The sequence below is a fragment of the Artibeus jamaicensis genome, unplaced genomic scaffold, assembly GCF_021234435.1.
Source record: "Artibeus jamaicensis isolate MK-2021 breed Jamaican fruit bat unplaced genomic scaffold, CSHL_Jam_final contig_1015, whole genome shotgun sequence".
In the NCBI taxonomy this organism is placed as follows: Eukaryota; Metazoa; Chordata; class Mammalia; order Chiroptera; family Phyllostomidae; genus Artibeus; species Artibeus jamaicensis.
The window spans coordinates 197,996-216,240 of NW_026521194.1; the positions used below are offsets into that span (position 1 = coordinate 197,996).

The following is an 18,245-nucleotide window of genomic DNA, read 5'->3' on the forward strand; positions in this document are numbered from 1 at the left end:
TACCAAGCAATCTAGAGTCTGAAATTTCTGAGAAGGTGGATTCATAATATTTGGGGGATGATAAGAAGGTTAATATGACTTTAGGACACAATTCTCTTCTCACTTTGTTCAGAGCAGGGAAGACACACTGTTCTCAGTGGGCACCTCTTGCCTTTGAAGAGAAGAATGAACTCTCAGGGGTCTGACATTTTGGTTGCAGAGATACCTAGGGACTCACTGCTATGTTCTATCTTGAATTTTAAAACTCACTCACTTTTAGATATCTTGCTTGTATAGGCTTGTTATAGGGTGAGATAAACTATAAAATTTGCATACACCAAAAAATGAAGGCAGAGCAACTTAATGGAGAAAAAAAGGAAATGGAAGCAGGAGCGACACTTACTTTATTAAATGCCCTGTGATTCTGAAAGATGAGGCGCATGTCCTTCATAAAGCTCTCCACTTTGGGGTAATGCTGCTCACTTAGATTCTTTTTTATTTTATTCAGCATCATAAAATTACTCATGCATTGATAAGTCTCTGCACTCTAGTGAAAAATAAATAATGAGAGAATTTCTGATACAATGCAATGTCTGCGTTCTGTGCATTCCTGCAAAACCCAGCCAAAATGCAAGGTAATGATAACAGCATCTTGTGCTCTCACTCTCATGAATTTCAGATCAAAAATCCCACAAGAGTACATGCCAAGACCACATAACACCTTGGCAACCTATAATCATGGTTTGTTATTATTACTTACACACTTATCTCGTTGCATTGGTTCCAGAGAGATATTGTCTGAATGGCAGTAAATCTCCAAGAGGAGGAACTCACATTTCTGCAAGAGAAGGAGGATTTAAATAAAAAGTAACTTAGAGTGAATGATCACATCTGTATGTCCAGGCAGAGGCATGGCCACACTAGTTTTCTGGCAGTTTCCTCAAACAGGTAGAATTCTGGGAATCAGACATGTAATTCCAAAGCTATTTTTTCTGCAAGTGCTAGTGAGATTTGAACGTGGTTGAGACCTTGGAAGAAATGCAGACAGTTTTTGGTGCTCTTCCCCTACCCTTTGACTGTTTGACTTCTCACATGTGGGTGGGAAAAAGAAGTTTTGGGGTCAAATTCAACTCACCAGTTGCTCCTCAGGCCCCATACACCTTGACAGAACCTCAGATTCCCTATGACATTGCTGACTTCCTGAAGACTCCTTTATCCTGCAGAAAGTACAACTCCACGGTCTCCTCAGAGGTCTGGAATAAGTGAGTAAGGCAAAGTTTCAGAAACAGCCACTGTTTTTATGGCTGCCACTGTTCTCCTTTCAGGAATGCTGGATGGACAAATACTAAGAATGAAGGGGTCACTCCCCAGAGTCTCCAGGTCCCCCATGTAGGGCCTGAGACAATGACCTTCCTTTCATCAAGGGTACCAACTGGGGGACAGTAGGTGCAGGGTGGTATCAAGGTAGTGGTGGGCTCTCCTTTCCCCACTTAAACTTCTGGGAACACAAGGAATCTTGCCTACTGGGCCTGAGTGCTGGAGACTGGACCTTAACACCTAGGGGCCTAGGATCTCAATCAACCAACTGAAAACATGGCAAAAAGTTCATGTTGTTTGCCTTTTCTAAATAAGCACAGAACACAGACAGCTGGCTTTCCCACTTCCATAAACAGGAGTCAATACTAGGAAAGTTCTAGAATGGAGAGTAGTAGTCTGTGGGCAAAAGACTCAGCCACCAGCCTCAGCCTCCCAGGTGAGAAAAAAGAGCATTCACTCCTGCCACCAGTCTTTCAACAGCTCCCAGGATCATATTGCTGGGCTTGTACATCTGGCCCATTCTGTCCCCCTCAGGACACAAGGAACCCCCCCCATGGAGAGTGTACATGGCAGGAGGAGGGGCCCCTAAAGGTGAGGGGGACCTGCAGCTCACAAACCTCTCAGTCTGCACAGGTGGGAGGTGACAGTCCCCATGAAAGGATCTTGAACAAGTATCACAGCGGAGGAGGTTTTCTCCATCCCGGCAGATCACACATACACCTGGCTTTTCAAGCTAGAAGGTAAAACAATGTACCCATTCTGAATGCACAGGCTCTTGCAAACCTGGGAGAACAATTATGTGCTTCTGAGTGGAGATTTCAGAGGAAGAATTCTTTGTCTGCAGTGAAGGAGGGGCCTGTGTACCAGATCACACATGTTGTCCCTAAAACACAAGAGATTCTAACACAGCGAGACTCACAACTAAACAAGATGATTATTTTTATAAAAATATGAATTATTTATTAACTTACAGATAAACCAAATCCTAAAATAAGGTGTTAAATCCATTTGCCTACAACACAATGACTAAAACAATTCATAGAAAGGCGGTATATTGAGAAATTAATAAGATGGAGCAAACTTCTAAGAAAGCTCATCATCCTGTTTTCTTGTTTGTCAACTCCCCATGAGTTGAAGGGCCTGGCAGGAATTTCTGGACTATGGTTTGTGGGCCTGGAGGGCCCCTGGACCTGTGACAGTGCCTCAGATTTGAAAAGACCCTGGCAAAGATGACCAGGTGATGTCATGAAGGGTGGAGCTCTTTGGCTCTAGAAGCCACAGAGAGATGCTCCATGACTCAGCTTGGTATGTAAATGTGGAGGCTCCCTCTCTGAACACCCAAGGAGTATGGCAATTGCCTTATTTTGTAAACAGACTGGTGAGCCCCCCCATCCCACAATCAGTGAAACTGGATTTCTTACCAGTTCAATCTGTGGCCTTTAACCATTTATAATTTAATTTACAGAAGAGGATATTTGACAGTATTTACATTCAAGTCTTGTAGCATAACTCCTACTTATTAAACCCAGATAAATTTATAGAGAAAATATGAATATATACTGTGTTATATGTAAACACATGTATTCATAACAAGGAACTGGACTGTGACTGAGACCTTCGTTAGTGAAAAAAAAAACGTGGTGTAAGGACTAACATTAAAATCCAATGTCAAGTGCTGCTGTGACATCTGGTAACTCTGAGATGGCCTCAGACAACCTATCTGCATGTGCCCCTCTTCACTCTGCTCTCCCAGATAAGGTCCCACAGATAAACAATGCTCCTAGTCCAGGGACCACCAGTAACCCTGCCCATCCTGGAATATCAGGTTTCAGTTCCCTGTCAGCCATGGAATCTTTCACACAAGCCAGACACAACCTCCCATGGAAACCAGGGGACCGCCCCTCACTGCCCAGCACCTGGTTGTCCACTTGGTTCCAGAGGGCAGCCTTGGTGAGGCCTGCAGGGGGAGGCACTGCCTTCCTTCCTTGGTCTGGAAGTAGATGTGACTAATAAACACCTGTCCATCCATCTGTCCAGTGACAGACGCCATTACTTGCTGTCCTCTAAACTGTCCATTCAATATCCCTCCATTATCAATGGGATGAAAAGAAGGTGATTAAAATAGGAAGCCAGTCATTGAAGGCACAGTAAGCCATAGAATAGGGAACTCCAACTGTGAACACTGTGTGAAGCACTCTCTAACACCACCAAAACACAGGTCAGTTCAAAATAATGGGTGATCCTCAAAATTTCAGGTATGGAAATATTAAAGGACCTCAGAAAAAAGGAAGAATAACCATGAAAAATAAAAATTTTTAAAAATAAATAAAACACAATGTTACATTTTTTAAAAGATAATCAGTATTTATATAAATTAGGAATTTTAGAAAGCATATCTGCCCCTGGTTGCTTTCCTGGGTCAGCCTTGTGTGAGAATCCAGTTTGAGAACCACTTGGGGGTAGTTATATTCCAGATACAAACACCCTGACAACCCCTGGGATTGGAGAAACTCCTACCCTCTTGTGACCATCTGAGGTAACAGAAATAAGAATGGCTTGGGGACTGGCACACCCATTGATGGGTGCTGAATGGGAGGAAAGTGGGTCACTGAGGAGCAGGAGGAAACAGGGATGACAGTGTCCAACCTTTTCTTCTATGAATATTTTTGATTACTCTAAACACAAGTGGTGTGCCATTGTTACTGTAAAACAGTCAGTAGGTATGCCAGGGAGCTTCCCACATTGGCCAAGATGGTGGGAGTGGGAGGTTCTTACACTGAGTGTGCAAAAAGCTCACCAGATAATTGGACAGAGAAAAGCCCTCTCCCCTGCACTTACCTCTAATCTTGTGCTAGATTGGGGGTGGGGCCAGGCAAAGGCAGACCCATGTGTTGTAAAAGTTTAAATGGTACAGCAGAAGGTGCTAGACCAAAGAGACAAGTCAGTCTAATCTGGGAAAAGATTATTTGGAATGAACCCACTCAAGGTGCATGAAAGTTTGGGGATTTGATTGGTCATTTTGAGAAAGCACCTGGTTGTCCCACACCGTAGCTAATGTAATCCCAGGGGACAAGTTCTCTCTCTCTTGCTCTTGATGTGCACTCACAGGTTGGACTTGCCTGTTCTCTCTGGCCTTAGCAACCACATTTCCCACGGCCTCCATGAAGGAGTCAGTCTCCCCCTTATTCTCTCTCCCTCTCTCTTTCTCTCTCTCTTTCTCTTTTCCCTACCTGGTGGTACACTCACCAGTGTGTTCGCACACTCTCCTCTAGAGCTGCCTGCTGCCTGACCAAGCAGCCCTAGTAGCCACACAACCCATGGCCATGTGGGCTCTACTCACAGGCTACAGATGGGAGAAGCTGGGAACATGCTAAACTGCTTGGATGGGGACTAAGACCACTGAGCAGCCACCTGAGGGTTCCAATGGAATGTACTTGAAAACAGAGCAGGTATTCTGGACACTGGCTTTTCTCTTGACCTTGCTGAGGACAGTTGGACTTTTTGCAGGGAAGAAAGAGATGGTTGGTGAGAAAGGAGCTCGCCATTATCCAAAGTCATGTAGCACCTGAAGAAATCCTGTGCCTTTATAAGTCAATGTTGAATTGGCCTGAAATCTGCCTCACGAATTTGGCCTTTGTAGCAACAGGTAGTTGAACCTCCATTTTTGTTCAGTTACTCCATCATTCTCCTGGGTTTACTTCATCAGCTTCACTGTTCTATCTCTTTCCTTTCCAGTCATTCTTTTCCTCCAACATTTTGAGAGAATCCTCCAAGTTTCCACCTTTGGCTATTTGGTTGGCCCTAGGTGATCAAATCACTCTGAAATCCACAGTTACATTGCTGTGGCCATAGCTCTCAAATGTCCAGCCTGTCTCCTGCCTTCCTGCATATCTCTGTGTTCACTCAGCATCTCCTCCCAGACCCTTAAACCACACCCCAAACTCATGCAGCTGAAACTTGTCCTAACACTCACTACATGTTCTTTCTTGGTGCTTCCATTTCACAAAATGTACAACATTGACCACAGGCCTGAGCATCCATCCTGGGTATATTGTCCTACTTGTGTTCCAAATCCTATCTGTCCCTATGCCACACAGTAATTTTTAAGCTGTTTTTGATTGTTCCATCACTCATGTAGGGTCCACTGCATGCAGAGATGCTGAGACCCTAGTGAGAATTTGTACCTTAATACATAAAGAAAAGTGGTTTATTTTTCAAAGTCTATACTATATCTTGGTTGAGTACACAAAAATCAGAAATATGCCTCTTGAAGCAAATGGGCAGAGGAATTTGGATCATAGCTATGTCATCTCCCTCAGTGCAGAAAGGAATAAAAGATGAAAAGTGACTAACTAATAATCATTTTGAATCTTGTTCTTCACTTTTCAGTGAAAATTCTTGTGTTGGGAAAATTTAGATTCAGGTCATCGCTTTTGCTTTTAAAAATATTTATGCATAGACTTCCACCAAGATGGAGGCATAAGTGGAAACACTTTGCTTCCTCGCACAACCAAATCTAAAAACAATAAAGTTTTAACAACAATAAATGCAACCAAACCACAGAAAATAGAACAATACAGAGTCCGAAAACAACATACCGCTCAGCTAAACCGGTGAGATGGGTGAAGCCAACAGTGGAGTGGGTCGGGCATAAAAGATCCCCTGCCTGGGCAGCACACAGGCAGACGACCAGGTGTGGGGTAGCTACAGGCGGACCCAGGGAAGGCATGGCACAGCATGGCATGGCTGGCTGCCTGTGGTTGCGCATTTGTGTGCAGATAAACCAGTGAAGAGACTAGCATTGAGACAGACCTCGCAGGCCCTGGCGCAGGGTGGTGGCCTGCACATTTGCACTCAGATAAACAGGTCGGGGCAAGCAGTGAGGTGGACCAGGCCAGCATAGAGGACCCCCACATACAGCGTCACAAATCAGCAACCTGGGTGGCTCCGCCCTGGTGAACATCTAAGGCACCTCTCCTCATATGTAACAGGCACAAACAGATCAAAACATGGCTCAAGAACAACTCAGAGCCCCAGAGCCCATAAATCTAAGCAATGAAGAAATAGCCAAACTTTCAGATGCACAGTTCAAAACACTGGTGATCAGGATGCTCACAGAACTGGTTGATTTTAGTCAAAAATTAGAGGAACATATGAAGGCTAAACTAATTGAAATGAATGGAAATGCACAGGAAACCAATAGTAATGGAAAGGAGACTGGGACTCAAATCAAGGGAGCAGACCAGAAGGAAGGAAAAAATGACCAAACAGAAAAATATGAAGAAACAAGAATTTTAAAAAATGAGGAGAGGCTTAGGAATCTCCAGGACATCTTTAAACGCTCCAACATCCAAATTGTAGGAGTGCCAGAAGGGGAAGAGGAACAGTCATGAGTGGAAACCTTATTTGAACAAATAATAAAAGAGAATTTTCCCATTCTGGCAGAGGAAATAGACTTCCAGGAAACTCAGAAAGTACCAAAGAAGTTGGACCCAAAAAGGAACACACCAAGGCACATCATAATTACATTAGCCAAGATTAAAATGAAGGAGAGAATTCTAGAAGCAGTAAGGGATAAGGGGACAGTCACCTACAAAGGACTTCCCATCAGACTGTCAGCTGATTTCTCAAAAGAGACCTTACAGGCAAGAAGGGGCTGGAAAGAAGTATTCCAAGTCATGAAAGGCAAGGACCTACAACCAAGATTGCTCTATCTAGCAAAACTTTCATTTAGAATGGAAGGGCAGATAAAGTGCTTCTCAGATAAGATCAAATTCAAGAAGTTCATCATCACCAAGCCCTTATGATATGAAATGTTAAAAGGACTTACCTAAGAAAAAGAAGATAAAAAGATGAACAGTGAAAGAACAGCAAACTCACAGTTATCCACAACCACACCTAAAACAAAAGCAAACTAAGAGGACAGCTAGACCAGGAGTGAACCATAGAAATGAAGATCACATGGAGGGTTAGCAACAGGGGAGTGGGAGAAGGAGAAGGGGGGGAGAAGGTACAGAAAATAAGTAGCATAGACAGTAGATAGAAAATAGATAGGGGGAGGGTAAGAATAGTAGGGGAAATATAGAATCTAAAGAACTTGAGACACGTGTTCATGAACTAAAGGGGGGAATGGTGGGGGAGGGGTGTACAGGGTGAAGGGGAATGAAGGGGGGAAATAGAACAAATGTAATGGCATAATCAATAAAATAAAAATATATTAAAAATATTTGTGCATAACAAAAATCAAGACCCAAGGACCATCTTGCCATAGTCCCCGTTCAATTTTCTCTTTGAATCCTGAATCACATTCCCAAATGGGACTGAAACTGCTCCAGCTTGGAGGCCTGGGGACAGTTTCTTTCTTCTCACTGTAGGGACTCACAGATTACCATCATTGTTCTCCAGGTCATGGTAACCCTCTTCCCAGAAGAACAAGGAAATAAAAACTGTAACCAATGCATAATAATGTTGCATCCTTAATCCTTAATCAACTTAAGGTTCCTTTCTGTTTGACTCTTTGTTTCTTAAACCAGCTGCACATATGAATTGCCTGAGGATAGTATATAAAATGCTACAGTTCTGTTCCCAATGTAAGAGATTCTGATCAATCGGTCTGCACTGAGGCACAGACATTGGCGCTCTTGTTAAGTCACAGACTGAGTAAGTTGTGTAACAGAATTATCTATAAAGTTTTAAACTGGCTGTCAGGTATGGTGGCCAAGGGGTAAGGGGCTAGTCATACAAAGTTTTAAACAATCACAATGTGCAAGTAATAGTTTAGACTGATTAAATTACAATTTCATAGAGGGAAGAATCTAGGCAATGCTATTTTACAAAGGTCTTCAGATGATTCTAGTGCAGCCTAAATGGAGATTAGGTTTGAGCCAGTGTGGTTAGTAATGCATGCAAATATTATAAGGCAATGTTGATATGCCTGTAACATCTATCCCAGGAAAGATTATTATTAACATGAATGAAGGTACTGTTGTTGGAACAGTTTCCTTCTCCTCCCTAGGGACTCTTGGCTACTGGCAGTATGACAGGACCTCTGGGTCTCCATCTATCATTCAGGGTCCTGGGAACCAGGCAAGTGTCCCAGAGAAAATATCTACCACCTCCTGAAGCTCTTCTAGGGCATTGCCCTAAAAATAAAATCAACCAAAGATATTTAGTACTGTAATTTTTCTACCAGAAGGTCACCCTTATCTTGCTTCCATCCAAATCCCAAGAAGGCACCTGGCAGACTATTTACAGGAAACTGACCACTGTGCACTACACTTGCATTGCTTGTGCATGTTCAGTAAAATGACTTGGCCTCCTTCCCTTGAGGCAGCGTCAGCTTATATCTCCAGCCAAGTCACATATGTCATACACAGATGTAATCTGCTGTAAAGTGACCTGAGAAAGGATCATGTCACTGCCTACCACTTGAGCTCCCTAGAATCCCTGCTTCCAGTAACACTTCCATGGTAGATAATGAAGGTGAAACAATCCTTGAGGTCAGAGATATTTCAATCTTCCTTATGGGCATCTAGCATTTTTATGCACTCAACTGTATGTTGAATGAGTAAATAAATGAGTATCGTGTCCCTTGGGAAAAGTGATCACATGCTATTCTTAAGCAAATCTTAGCATATAATAAATTATCATTTTGGCTGAATAGATAAGATTATTTGACAACACAGCTGCTGTCACCAGAAAGCATCAGTGGCCCTCATCAAAAGATAAAAAACTGTCATGTGGTACCAAGTGTCACTCCAAAATTTAGAAAAACTGGGGGTTCCATCAGCAAGAGAATTTCAGGGAAGCAAGAGGAACCGCCAGGTAGTAATGTGTGTTAAGATTTAACACTTTGAGTCTCTTCATAGAAAAGTGTTCCCTGTTGCTACAAAATGTTGGGACCATGCAAAAGGATAGACCCATTGTTGGAAGTTGCCAGCTATGTTAGGTAATCCAGATAAGGTAACTCTAGACATATGGAAAATGGTAGAGATATTGCTTTCAAAGTAGTCACTGAATAAAGTATGTTAAATATATTTCATCTTCAGTAAACTCAGTGGATGAAAAGTCCCAAAGACTGATAATTAGTTCCAAATTTGCAGATTGTCACATAATGTAAAGGCCTGGAGCTCACATTCCCAGTGTTAGATGAAGTCTCAGTGGCCAGCTTTGTATAAGATAATGTAGAATTCTGTGAATGTCCTGAGTGGCCATTTCAACCTCAAGTGTGTAAGAATGGCACCTCGCACCTTCCCTTCCTTCTCAAGTTCTCATTCATCTCATTCATCCCCGAACTTGAAAACACTATCACTTTGTTCTGAATCTACACTGCATATTATGTGTTTGTTGCCTCCACAGCCTTCTTCCACAGACGGAGGAACCACTTTCGGAGATAGAAAGGAGGCCTGCTCAGCCCCTGAGGTAGAGCCAAAAGGATGACATCAAAGTAAATAATTTTCTAGGTCAGCCCCCCACCTAAACTATATCCATCTCTCAAGAGTTCCCTCCCCAACAGCAACATCTTCATGAAAGATTTGCCAATAATTTCTGCCTGAGAAAGAATTCTGTAGGTCTCTGTGTATATCTTATTGAAAGATGAAAGAGTATGTAGGTAATCAGAGAAAAAAATATGCTCTTAGTATTGTATCTCACGAAGTAGTATATGGTTTCATATATGTCCCAAGATACACCATTTACTAGACAGGTTCATCTGAAAGATGGGGAGCAAACTTTATCAGACTTCATTAAAGTTGAGAAATAGTAACCTTTATCAAAGAAATCTGGGATTGAGTTGAAGATGACCCTGTGACCTGATTAAGTGTTTTTGTGTATTCCATAATCATGTTGGCATTACATTTGACACCCTAACAATATCTTTAACTACAAGAGTCTTTTTTGGTGGTTCCATGTTTGAACATCTAGTGGTTTAGCATCCACAGATAACCTTGCATACAAACTAATGTTCAATGGAGCAACTCTGAAAATGCAAAATAATGAGGTGAAATAAAGGTAGGAGAGACAAAAAGAGGAAACAATGATAATCACTAATTGAGAAACCATAAAAAATGTGCAGTACATATCAAATCAGGTAGGTAATAAGAACTAGTATAAAAGGATAATTACCTTTTTTTTCTTGCTATATTTTCTTGGTGGTGTAGGTAGCTTTTCCTCCTGAAAAATAAAAAGATCCAAGTATATGTTTAGCCTGTGATAATGTTCTGTGAGTCTTGTATTAACCTCCTTGTAAAAATTTTTTCTGGACATCATACTATCAGCTCAATGGGAAAAATTCTCTCTCTCTTCACTTGTACTTATTGTAGAATTTATCCATGGAACCCAGAAAATCATTTTTAGAACATGTTTCCTTGCTCGTGTGCTTTTCCCCTAAGTTTTCAGAGATTTTTCTTCACAATCCCTTTGAAACCTTTCCCCTCCTTTCCATTCTCACCAGTGCCACTCACCTGCCTCTTCACACCAGGGCTATTCAACTGACACACAGATGCCCCAAACCTACATGGTGTCAGACACATGGATAGTTTTGGGCAGACAAAGAAGGACAAACCCTTAGGAATGCCCGAAGAGACAAAGGGAATGCATGGAAGGATAAGAATAAGACAGTGTGAGAAGGGCCTTACTCCAGAGTTCAGGGGGACCAGGGAAGGGGTGACCAGGTCAGTCAGGGAACATTCAGACAGGAGTGACATGGGAGCTGAGCCTTGCAGGTTGACTATTGGTTTCTTGGGCTGAAAGACAGTGAAGTCATTTCAAGTCCCCACATTGTCTGAGATACTGTTTTAAATATGTCATTTCAGACCTCAAGAGACATCCCTGGTTCTGCATTATGTTATGATTTTAAACTTTCTAGCCTGACATTAAATTCCAGTGCATACAATCCCAGTTAATGGATTTGGTCAAACAATCCATCTACCTCAACCCACAGAGCTAAATTGATCATGGTTTTAGTTTCCATGCCATTCTTTCCCCAAAGTGCCTTCTGCCCACTTGATTGAATGCAGACAGTCCTCTTTGTTTCAGTGCCTAAAATTGTCTGCAAGCACTTAAGTATGATCTTCCCCTCCTCAAACTCCTGAACCTACCTGGAAAGAGCCCCTTTGACAAACTGATATGCTGCCTTGTACTGAGGTGTGAGGGTCAGGCAACTGTCTCTTAGGAAAGCATGAAGTCAGAGGCCCTGGGGCTCTAGAGATAACTCAACATATATTGGGTAATCAATCAGTGACCTTATGTTCAACCACAGCAAGGAATGTCACACCTCCTGCCCCTCACTGAAATACCTCCATCAGCCGTTTTAGGGTTTTCCCACCACAGCGCACAGTGTTCTTCCAATTACTTGAACTTTTATAGCCCCCTGCAGCTTCAAATTCCTGGGGGGTGAACCAACGTCCATCCTCTGTCTCTATGCACTTCACCGTGGATCCTGTAAGACCAGGACAAGTTGATTCCTGGCACCTCTTTGTCCTCAGAGCTCAGACACTGGCCTCCCACCACCCTGAATCAGAAGTTACCCAATTTGGGCTCAGGATCAATATTAGAAGAGTCTGACCTTCCCTTTCATACATCAGAATTCCCAAAACCCATCTACATATCCCCTTCAAGATTTCCTGATTTGTGAACACATATCTTTGAGCTTTATGCAACAACAACAACAAAAAGTGATCATTAGCATCTACTCAACATTATACAAGTATTCTACAGTCACCTACAAATAAAGAATGTGAGTTTGCATAACAAGATGATTTCAATTTGCTATTGAATTCTGGAGACAGAGAAAAGGCTAGACTCTCTGATGGCCCTGACACAGTGTAGAGGCAGAACCTCACCATGGGCTGAGAACTCAGGTGGGGGCCCTGCTGCTCAAAATGGCACCAGGGAAACATCTGTGCCCTCCATTACAGCAGCTTCCATCTAAGTTTAACGGCATTACTGAGCAGTGATTTTCCATCCCTGAAATCATAGGTAGCTAGCATTAAATAACTGGGAAATAGTATTCAGTGGAAAATTTAAGTTATACATAATAGACAGTCATAATAACATTAATCATTACAAAAAGGCAGGTCAAATCCACAATGAAATCCTACATTCTAAGCACTAGGATGGCCATAATAAGAGATGGACAATAATAAGTACTGGTGAGAATGTAGAGAATTTGGACCCCCAAGACTTTGCCAGTGGGAACATAAACTGGTGCAGTGCTATAGAAGGTAGTTTATTTTTCTCAATAAGTTCAATAGAGAAGTACCATATAACTCAGAAATTCCACTCCTGAGTATATACCCAAAAGAATTTTTGAAAATACATCACACAAATATGTTATGAGAATGTTCAAAATGGCACCTTTCATAATAGCCAAAGAGTGGGAAAACTCCAACAAATAGATAGATAAGCAAAATACCATTCCATGGCATATGCATACCAGGGTATAATAATATGTTATTTGGCATCAAGAAGAAGGAAATACATAATACATGTTACTGCATGGGTGAACCATGAAAACATTATGCTGTGTGAAAGAACCAGTCACATAAAGGCACATGCTATATGAGTAATTGATATGAAATGGCTAGATAGATCAGTTCATAGGCCAGAAAATAGATTGGTGGTTGTTTCGGTTTGGGCAGTGGGGTGGGGTGGCAGTTGGCATTGACTATACTGAGAGGCGCGAGTTGTCCCTTAGTGGGGGACAAAAATGTTCTAAAACTAGACTGTGATGATGGTTGCACAATCTTATGAACTTAGAAAAGAAACAAACAAACAAAAACCCAACAATGAATTCTATACTCTAAGTCACAGGTGACAAACACAAGGCCTGCGGGCTGAATCTGGCCCTCCACCTTGTTTTATCCAGCCTGGCACCTTGTTTCTACTGGGCCACAGCGCTGAGCTCTTGCTTAACTGTTAAGGAGCAGTTTCATTTATACAGTCCTAATATTACATTCGGCCCTTTGAAGGCAACCACAAGGCTGGTGTGGCCCCTGGTGAAAATGAGTTTGACACCCCTGCTCTAAGTGGTGAATTGTATGAGTTATATCTCCGTTAAGCTGTTTAAAAACATAGTTTTGATGCAGACAATTATATTAATTGGTTTTCACTATCCATTTAAAGTGAAATCTCCTATTAAGTTCATCACAATAGACAATTATTGACAAGCTTTCTAATGTTAAAATCACCAAACATGTTATATTCATTATGTAAACTAACTCTCAAAGTCACAGCAGGAGGCCGGTTTGTAATTATTACCCATGTCTTAGATGGGAAGTTTCAGGCTCAGGAAGGTCCCAGTCTTCATACTGTCACTCTCAGCAGAGCTGAGGCTGGGATCAGGTTTTCTGATTCTAAACTCTGTGGTCTCCTCACTGCATCTAACACTCTGTCCTGGTGGTGATTACCCAGATGGGATACAGGAGATGAACTTGCAGGCTGAGGGCCTCTTCCCTGTTATATCTGATTCAAAGTGGAAAACGCAGTATTTTCCACCCGTAGACGGACGATCCTGCACTTCTCTTTGATTTTTTGGGCAACCTCACAAGTGCTGCCACATGGGGGTGAGCACTTAATATCCACCACTTCTTAACCTGTAAAAATATTATCTTAAGGATCCCTTCCTTCTTCTTTCAAGCCACAGTGGGCCCTCAATTTCTTGAATAATGGTTAATTCACATGGATAATTCCATCAATTCTTGTGATCCCTTTGAATAAATATTACAAATTAAAGTACACCATTAAACTCACCTTCTTCCAACTTCTTCTTATGTAACATGCCTTTCATCTCTCCACAGGTCACAGGAAGTATTTCAGAGTGAAAATCCACAAATTCTTCATGCTTTTTTGAGCCTGAAAGAGATTTTTTCATTCTGTCTCATTTCACAATTGGACATGTACAACTTTCTCCTATGTTGAGGTCATTTCTATAAAGTCATAGGGGTACTTAGAAAACTTTATTCCACAAATCTCCACAGTTTCAGAGTCTTTCAGTGGTATTTTTGATACATAACCACAGAATGTCTACCTTGATTTCACCTCTCAAACTCCCCACAATCAGAACGCTTTAGCAGAGACACCAGGCATCAGTATAACTGTCTTAGCTCCCCATGTAGTCAGACCCCTGATTCTTAAGTGATGGTGACACATACAGCTGCTGCCCTGGCAAAGAAATTTCACTCTCAGTAGGCTGCTCTGCATTCTCTTGGCTCTCCACATTCTTCACTGCATTCTCTTTCTTCCTTTACATGTAGCTTTGCACATTTGTGCCATTCTGATGATTTATGTATTCTCTGAGACAACACAGGTTTTCTCTCCCATAATCTTCCCTTCTCCTGAGTCCTCTCTAGGTTTTCAGCATCCACATTTTTACTCCCAAGCAGCTCAAGGCAACCTAGGCTTTTTCTATCATCCTCCTTAAAATACTCCAGTGGCTCTGGCCACTGTCCAAAGGCACTGACACATTTTTAGGGATGTTTTATAGCCACAAGGCACTTATAAGAACCAAAGTCTCTATTATTTCCATATGTTGCCCTATTTATTACAAATAATGGCTTAAAACAATGTGTATTTGTTATCTAATCAATTTCATTTAGAATTCTAGCACTGCCTCAGGGTGCTAAAATCAAGTTTTTAGCAGACTCGCATTCCTTTCTGGAGGCTGTAGGGGACAATCTGTTTTCTTTATTTTTCCTGCTTCTTAAGGTCCCCCATATTACCTAGTCCTTTCTCCATTTGCAGAGCCAGTGATATAGTGCCTCTCTGACTGTTCCTCCAGAGTCACTTCGTCCTCTCTCCACAGCCAAGAAAGGCTCCCCACTTTTTAAGGCCTGTGGGAGTGTATTGGGGCCATCCAGGTGATCCAAGATAATCTCCCCCATCTCAAGGTCCCTGGTTTAATCAGATCTGCAAAGTTCATTTGTCATGTGAGATAACAGATTACAGGTCCCAGGGATTATAACATGGACGTCTTTGAGGAGACTTGGTTCCACCTACTACAATGTTATAAATAATAATAATGATGAAACTCTGGTATTTAAAACTCATTTCTCACATTAAAACCAAGTAAAATCTTATTCATTCTTACATCTTTTTTTCTTGGCCTTTTGTGAAGTAAGGGATTTTCCAAGATCCACAGGACCTAAAAAATAACAAGTGGTAGTGAGAAAACAGAAATGAATAAGTAAAAGTTACACATTTAGGATAATTAATAAATGATGCAGGTGCTTAAGTTTATTGGATATCTGATTTCGTATTTCTCCCTTTCTTCTAAAGAAAACTAAAAACCTACTTATTTGAGAAGTAGGAGTCCAGAACTTTAAAAAACATCTTAAATACCTCTGTACTACAGTTTATGCAGGAATAGTAACAGGTTTTCCATCCTGTCCAGGTCTTAAGATTTTCATGAGATGTCAGCTGGGTCCCCTAAGAGGAGAGCGACTACATTAATTGTTCTCAATGTCCTCAGGGTTTGGAAGCAAAGGAAAATGCAGCCAGTACTCTATAACCAAACAATCTGTAAAACTTATAACTCCTCACATTGTTGAAGGATTTAGAACATAAAGATGTGGTGATGATTATTTCTTTCTCTTCTCATCCGAAGGAAAGAGATCATTATGAAATGAAGCAAAGACCCACAGTCCTCTAGCTCTTATACAGAATGTTAAAAGTTTTGAAAACAAACATTATTTTCATAGGTTTTGAGCTAACTAACTTGGAAGTGAATTTGCACTTAGCTGCCATTAATCCATCTAAAATTTTTATAGATCACACCTCATGTGAGTTCACATATTTTATAAAAACATTAATGTATTTGAGAATGAGATTCTGCCCTAAATGTTATTGGGGTCTTTTGTAACAAATAGGACATAAACCACAGCATCTCTCTAAAACAATAAAACAATACTTCTGGCTAAGATGGATGCATAGGTAGACACACTGTGCCTCTGCACACAACCAAATAAGGACAACAAAACTTTAGAAACAAAATAACAACCAGAACTGACAGAAAATTGAACTGTATGGGCATCAGACAGCCAAGGAGCTGAAATAGACACATTCATCTAGACTGGTAGGCAGGGCGGAGTCGGGCAGCCTAGCAGAGAGGGTCACAGCACAAGAAGCGGTGACATGGGGCGCACAAGGCACCCTGGGTGTGCAAGATGGTGGTGGGCAGAACCTAGACACCCAGGCAGCAGTTGGAAGAACCCAGGCATGGGGGTGGAAAGAGGCAGACCCAGCAAGGGAGCAAGTGTGAAGGTGGCTGGCTGACTGGGTGGTCCCACATTCCCATGCAGATAACTGGGGAGGGAGACAGACCTCAGAACCCAGGGTCCCAGTGCCAGGAAATAAAGCCTCAAAACACTGATTGAAAACACCTGTGGGAATTGATGTGCAGGGAGAGACTCCCAGCCTCACAGGAGAGATCTTTGTGAGACCCACAGAGTCCTAGGACATACACAAGCCCACCCACCTGGGAGCCAGCATCAGAAGGGCCCAGTTTGCTTGGGGGAAGCAGCGGAAGGGTGTGACAGAGAGCCAAGTAAACACCATTATTCCAAGCCCCCACATACAGCATCACAACCCAGCAATCTGGGTTGCCCTGCCTTGGTGAACACCTAAGGCTCTGCCCCTCACTATTTAACAGGTGTGACAAGACAAAAAAAAATGTTAGAAACAGAAGAACAGATCAAAGCTCCAGAAATAATACAACTAAAGCAACCAAAAGATAGCCAACCTATCAAATACACAGTTTAAAGCACTGGTGATCAGGATGCTCACAGAATTGGTCAAATTTGGTCACAAATTAGATGAAAAAATGAAGGCTATGCTAAGTGAAATGAAGGAAAATGTACAAGGAACCAATAGTGATGGGAAGAAAGCTGGGACTCAGATCAATGGAGTGGACCAGAAGGAAGAAAGAAACAACCAAACAAAAGAGAATGAAGAAACAAGAATTCAAAAAAATGATTAGAGGCTTAGGAACCTCCAGGACATCCTTAAATATCCAAATTATATGGGTACCAGAAGGGGAAGAGGAAGAGCAAAAAGTGGAAAATTTATTTGAACAAATAATAAAGGAGAACTTCCCCAATCTGGCAAAGCAAATAGACTTCCAGGAAGTCCAGGAAGCTCAGAGAGTCCTGAAAGGTGGGCCCAAGGAGGAACACACCAAGGCACATCATAATTACATCACCTGAGATTAAAATGAAGGAGAGAATTCTAGAAGCAACAAGAGAAAAAGAGACGGTTACTTACAAAGGACTTTCAATCAGACTGTCAGCTGACTTCTCAAAAGAGACCTTACAGGCAAGAAGGGGCTGGAAAGAAGTATTCCAAGTCATGAAATCCAAAGACCTACATCCGAGATTGGTCTATCCAGCAAAGCTTTCATTTAGAATGGAAGAACAGATAAAGCGCTTCTCAGATAAGGTCAAGTTAAAGGAGTTCATCATCACCAAGCCCTTATTTTATGAAATGTTAAAGGGACTTATCTAAGAAAAAGAAGATAAAAAACATGTACAGTAAAATGACAGCAAACTCACAATTATTAACAGCCACACCTAAAACAAAAACAAACTAAGCAAACAACTAGAACAGGAACAGAACCACAGAAATGGAGACCACATGGAGGATTAGCAACAGGGGAGTGGGAGGAGAAGAGAGGGGGAAAAGGTACAAAGAATAAGTAGCATAGATGGTAGGTATAGAATAGACAGGGAGAGGGCAAGAATAGTATGGGAAATATAAACTCTAAAGAACTTAAGACACATGGGCATGAAGTAAAGGGGGGAATGTGGGTGGGAGAGAGTGTGCAGGGTGGAGGGGAATGAAGGGGGGAAATAGGAGAACTGTAACAGCATAATCAACACAATACATTTTTAAAAATTTAAAAACAATAAAACATTATTTGAATGTGGTTTCAGAGGTTTTGAATAAAGGATTTTGGA

General features: G+C 41.7%; 1 protein-coding gene across 2 annotated transcripts in view; it reads right to left on the reverse strand.

Annotated features, from left to right (window-relative positions):
* Window positions 1–18,245, reverse strand: part of LOC119041968 (nuclear body protein SP140-like protein) — a 45,956-nt gene that overhangs the window by 2,073 nt on the left and 25,638 nt on the right. For both annotated transcript variants that reach the window (XM_037135499.2, XM_037135500.2), the window contains exons 9-16: window positions 15,383–15,436; window positions 14,047–14,148; window positions 11,592–11,734; window positions 10,420–10,467; window positions 1,914–2,029; window positions 1,115–1,232; window positions 740–817; window positions 383–526 (exon numbers count right to left, since the gene is read on the reverse strand). In XM_037135499.2, coding sequence (XP_036991394.2) covers window positions 383–526; window positions 740–817; window positions 1,115–1,232; window positions 1,914–2,029; window positions 10,420–10,467; window positions 11,592–11,734; window positions 14,047–14,148; window positions 15,383–15,436 — 803 coding nt within the window. The remainder of the gene's footprint in view (window positions 1–382; window positions 527–739; window positions 818–1,114; window positions 1,233–1,913; window positions 2,030–10,419; window positions 10,468–11,591; window positions 11,735–14,046; window positions 14,149–15,382; window positions 15,437–18,245) is intronic.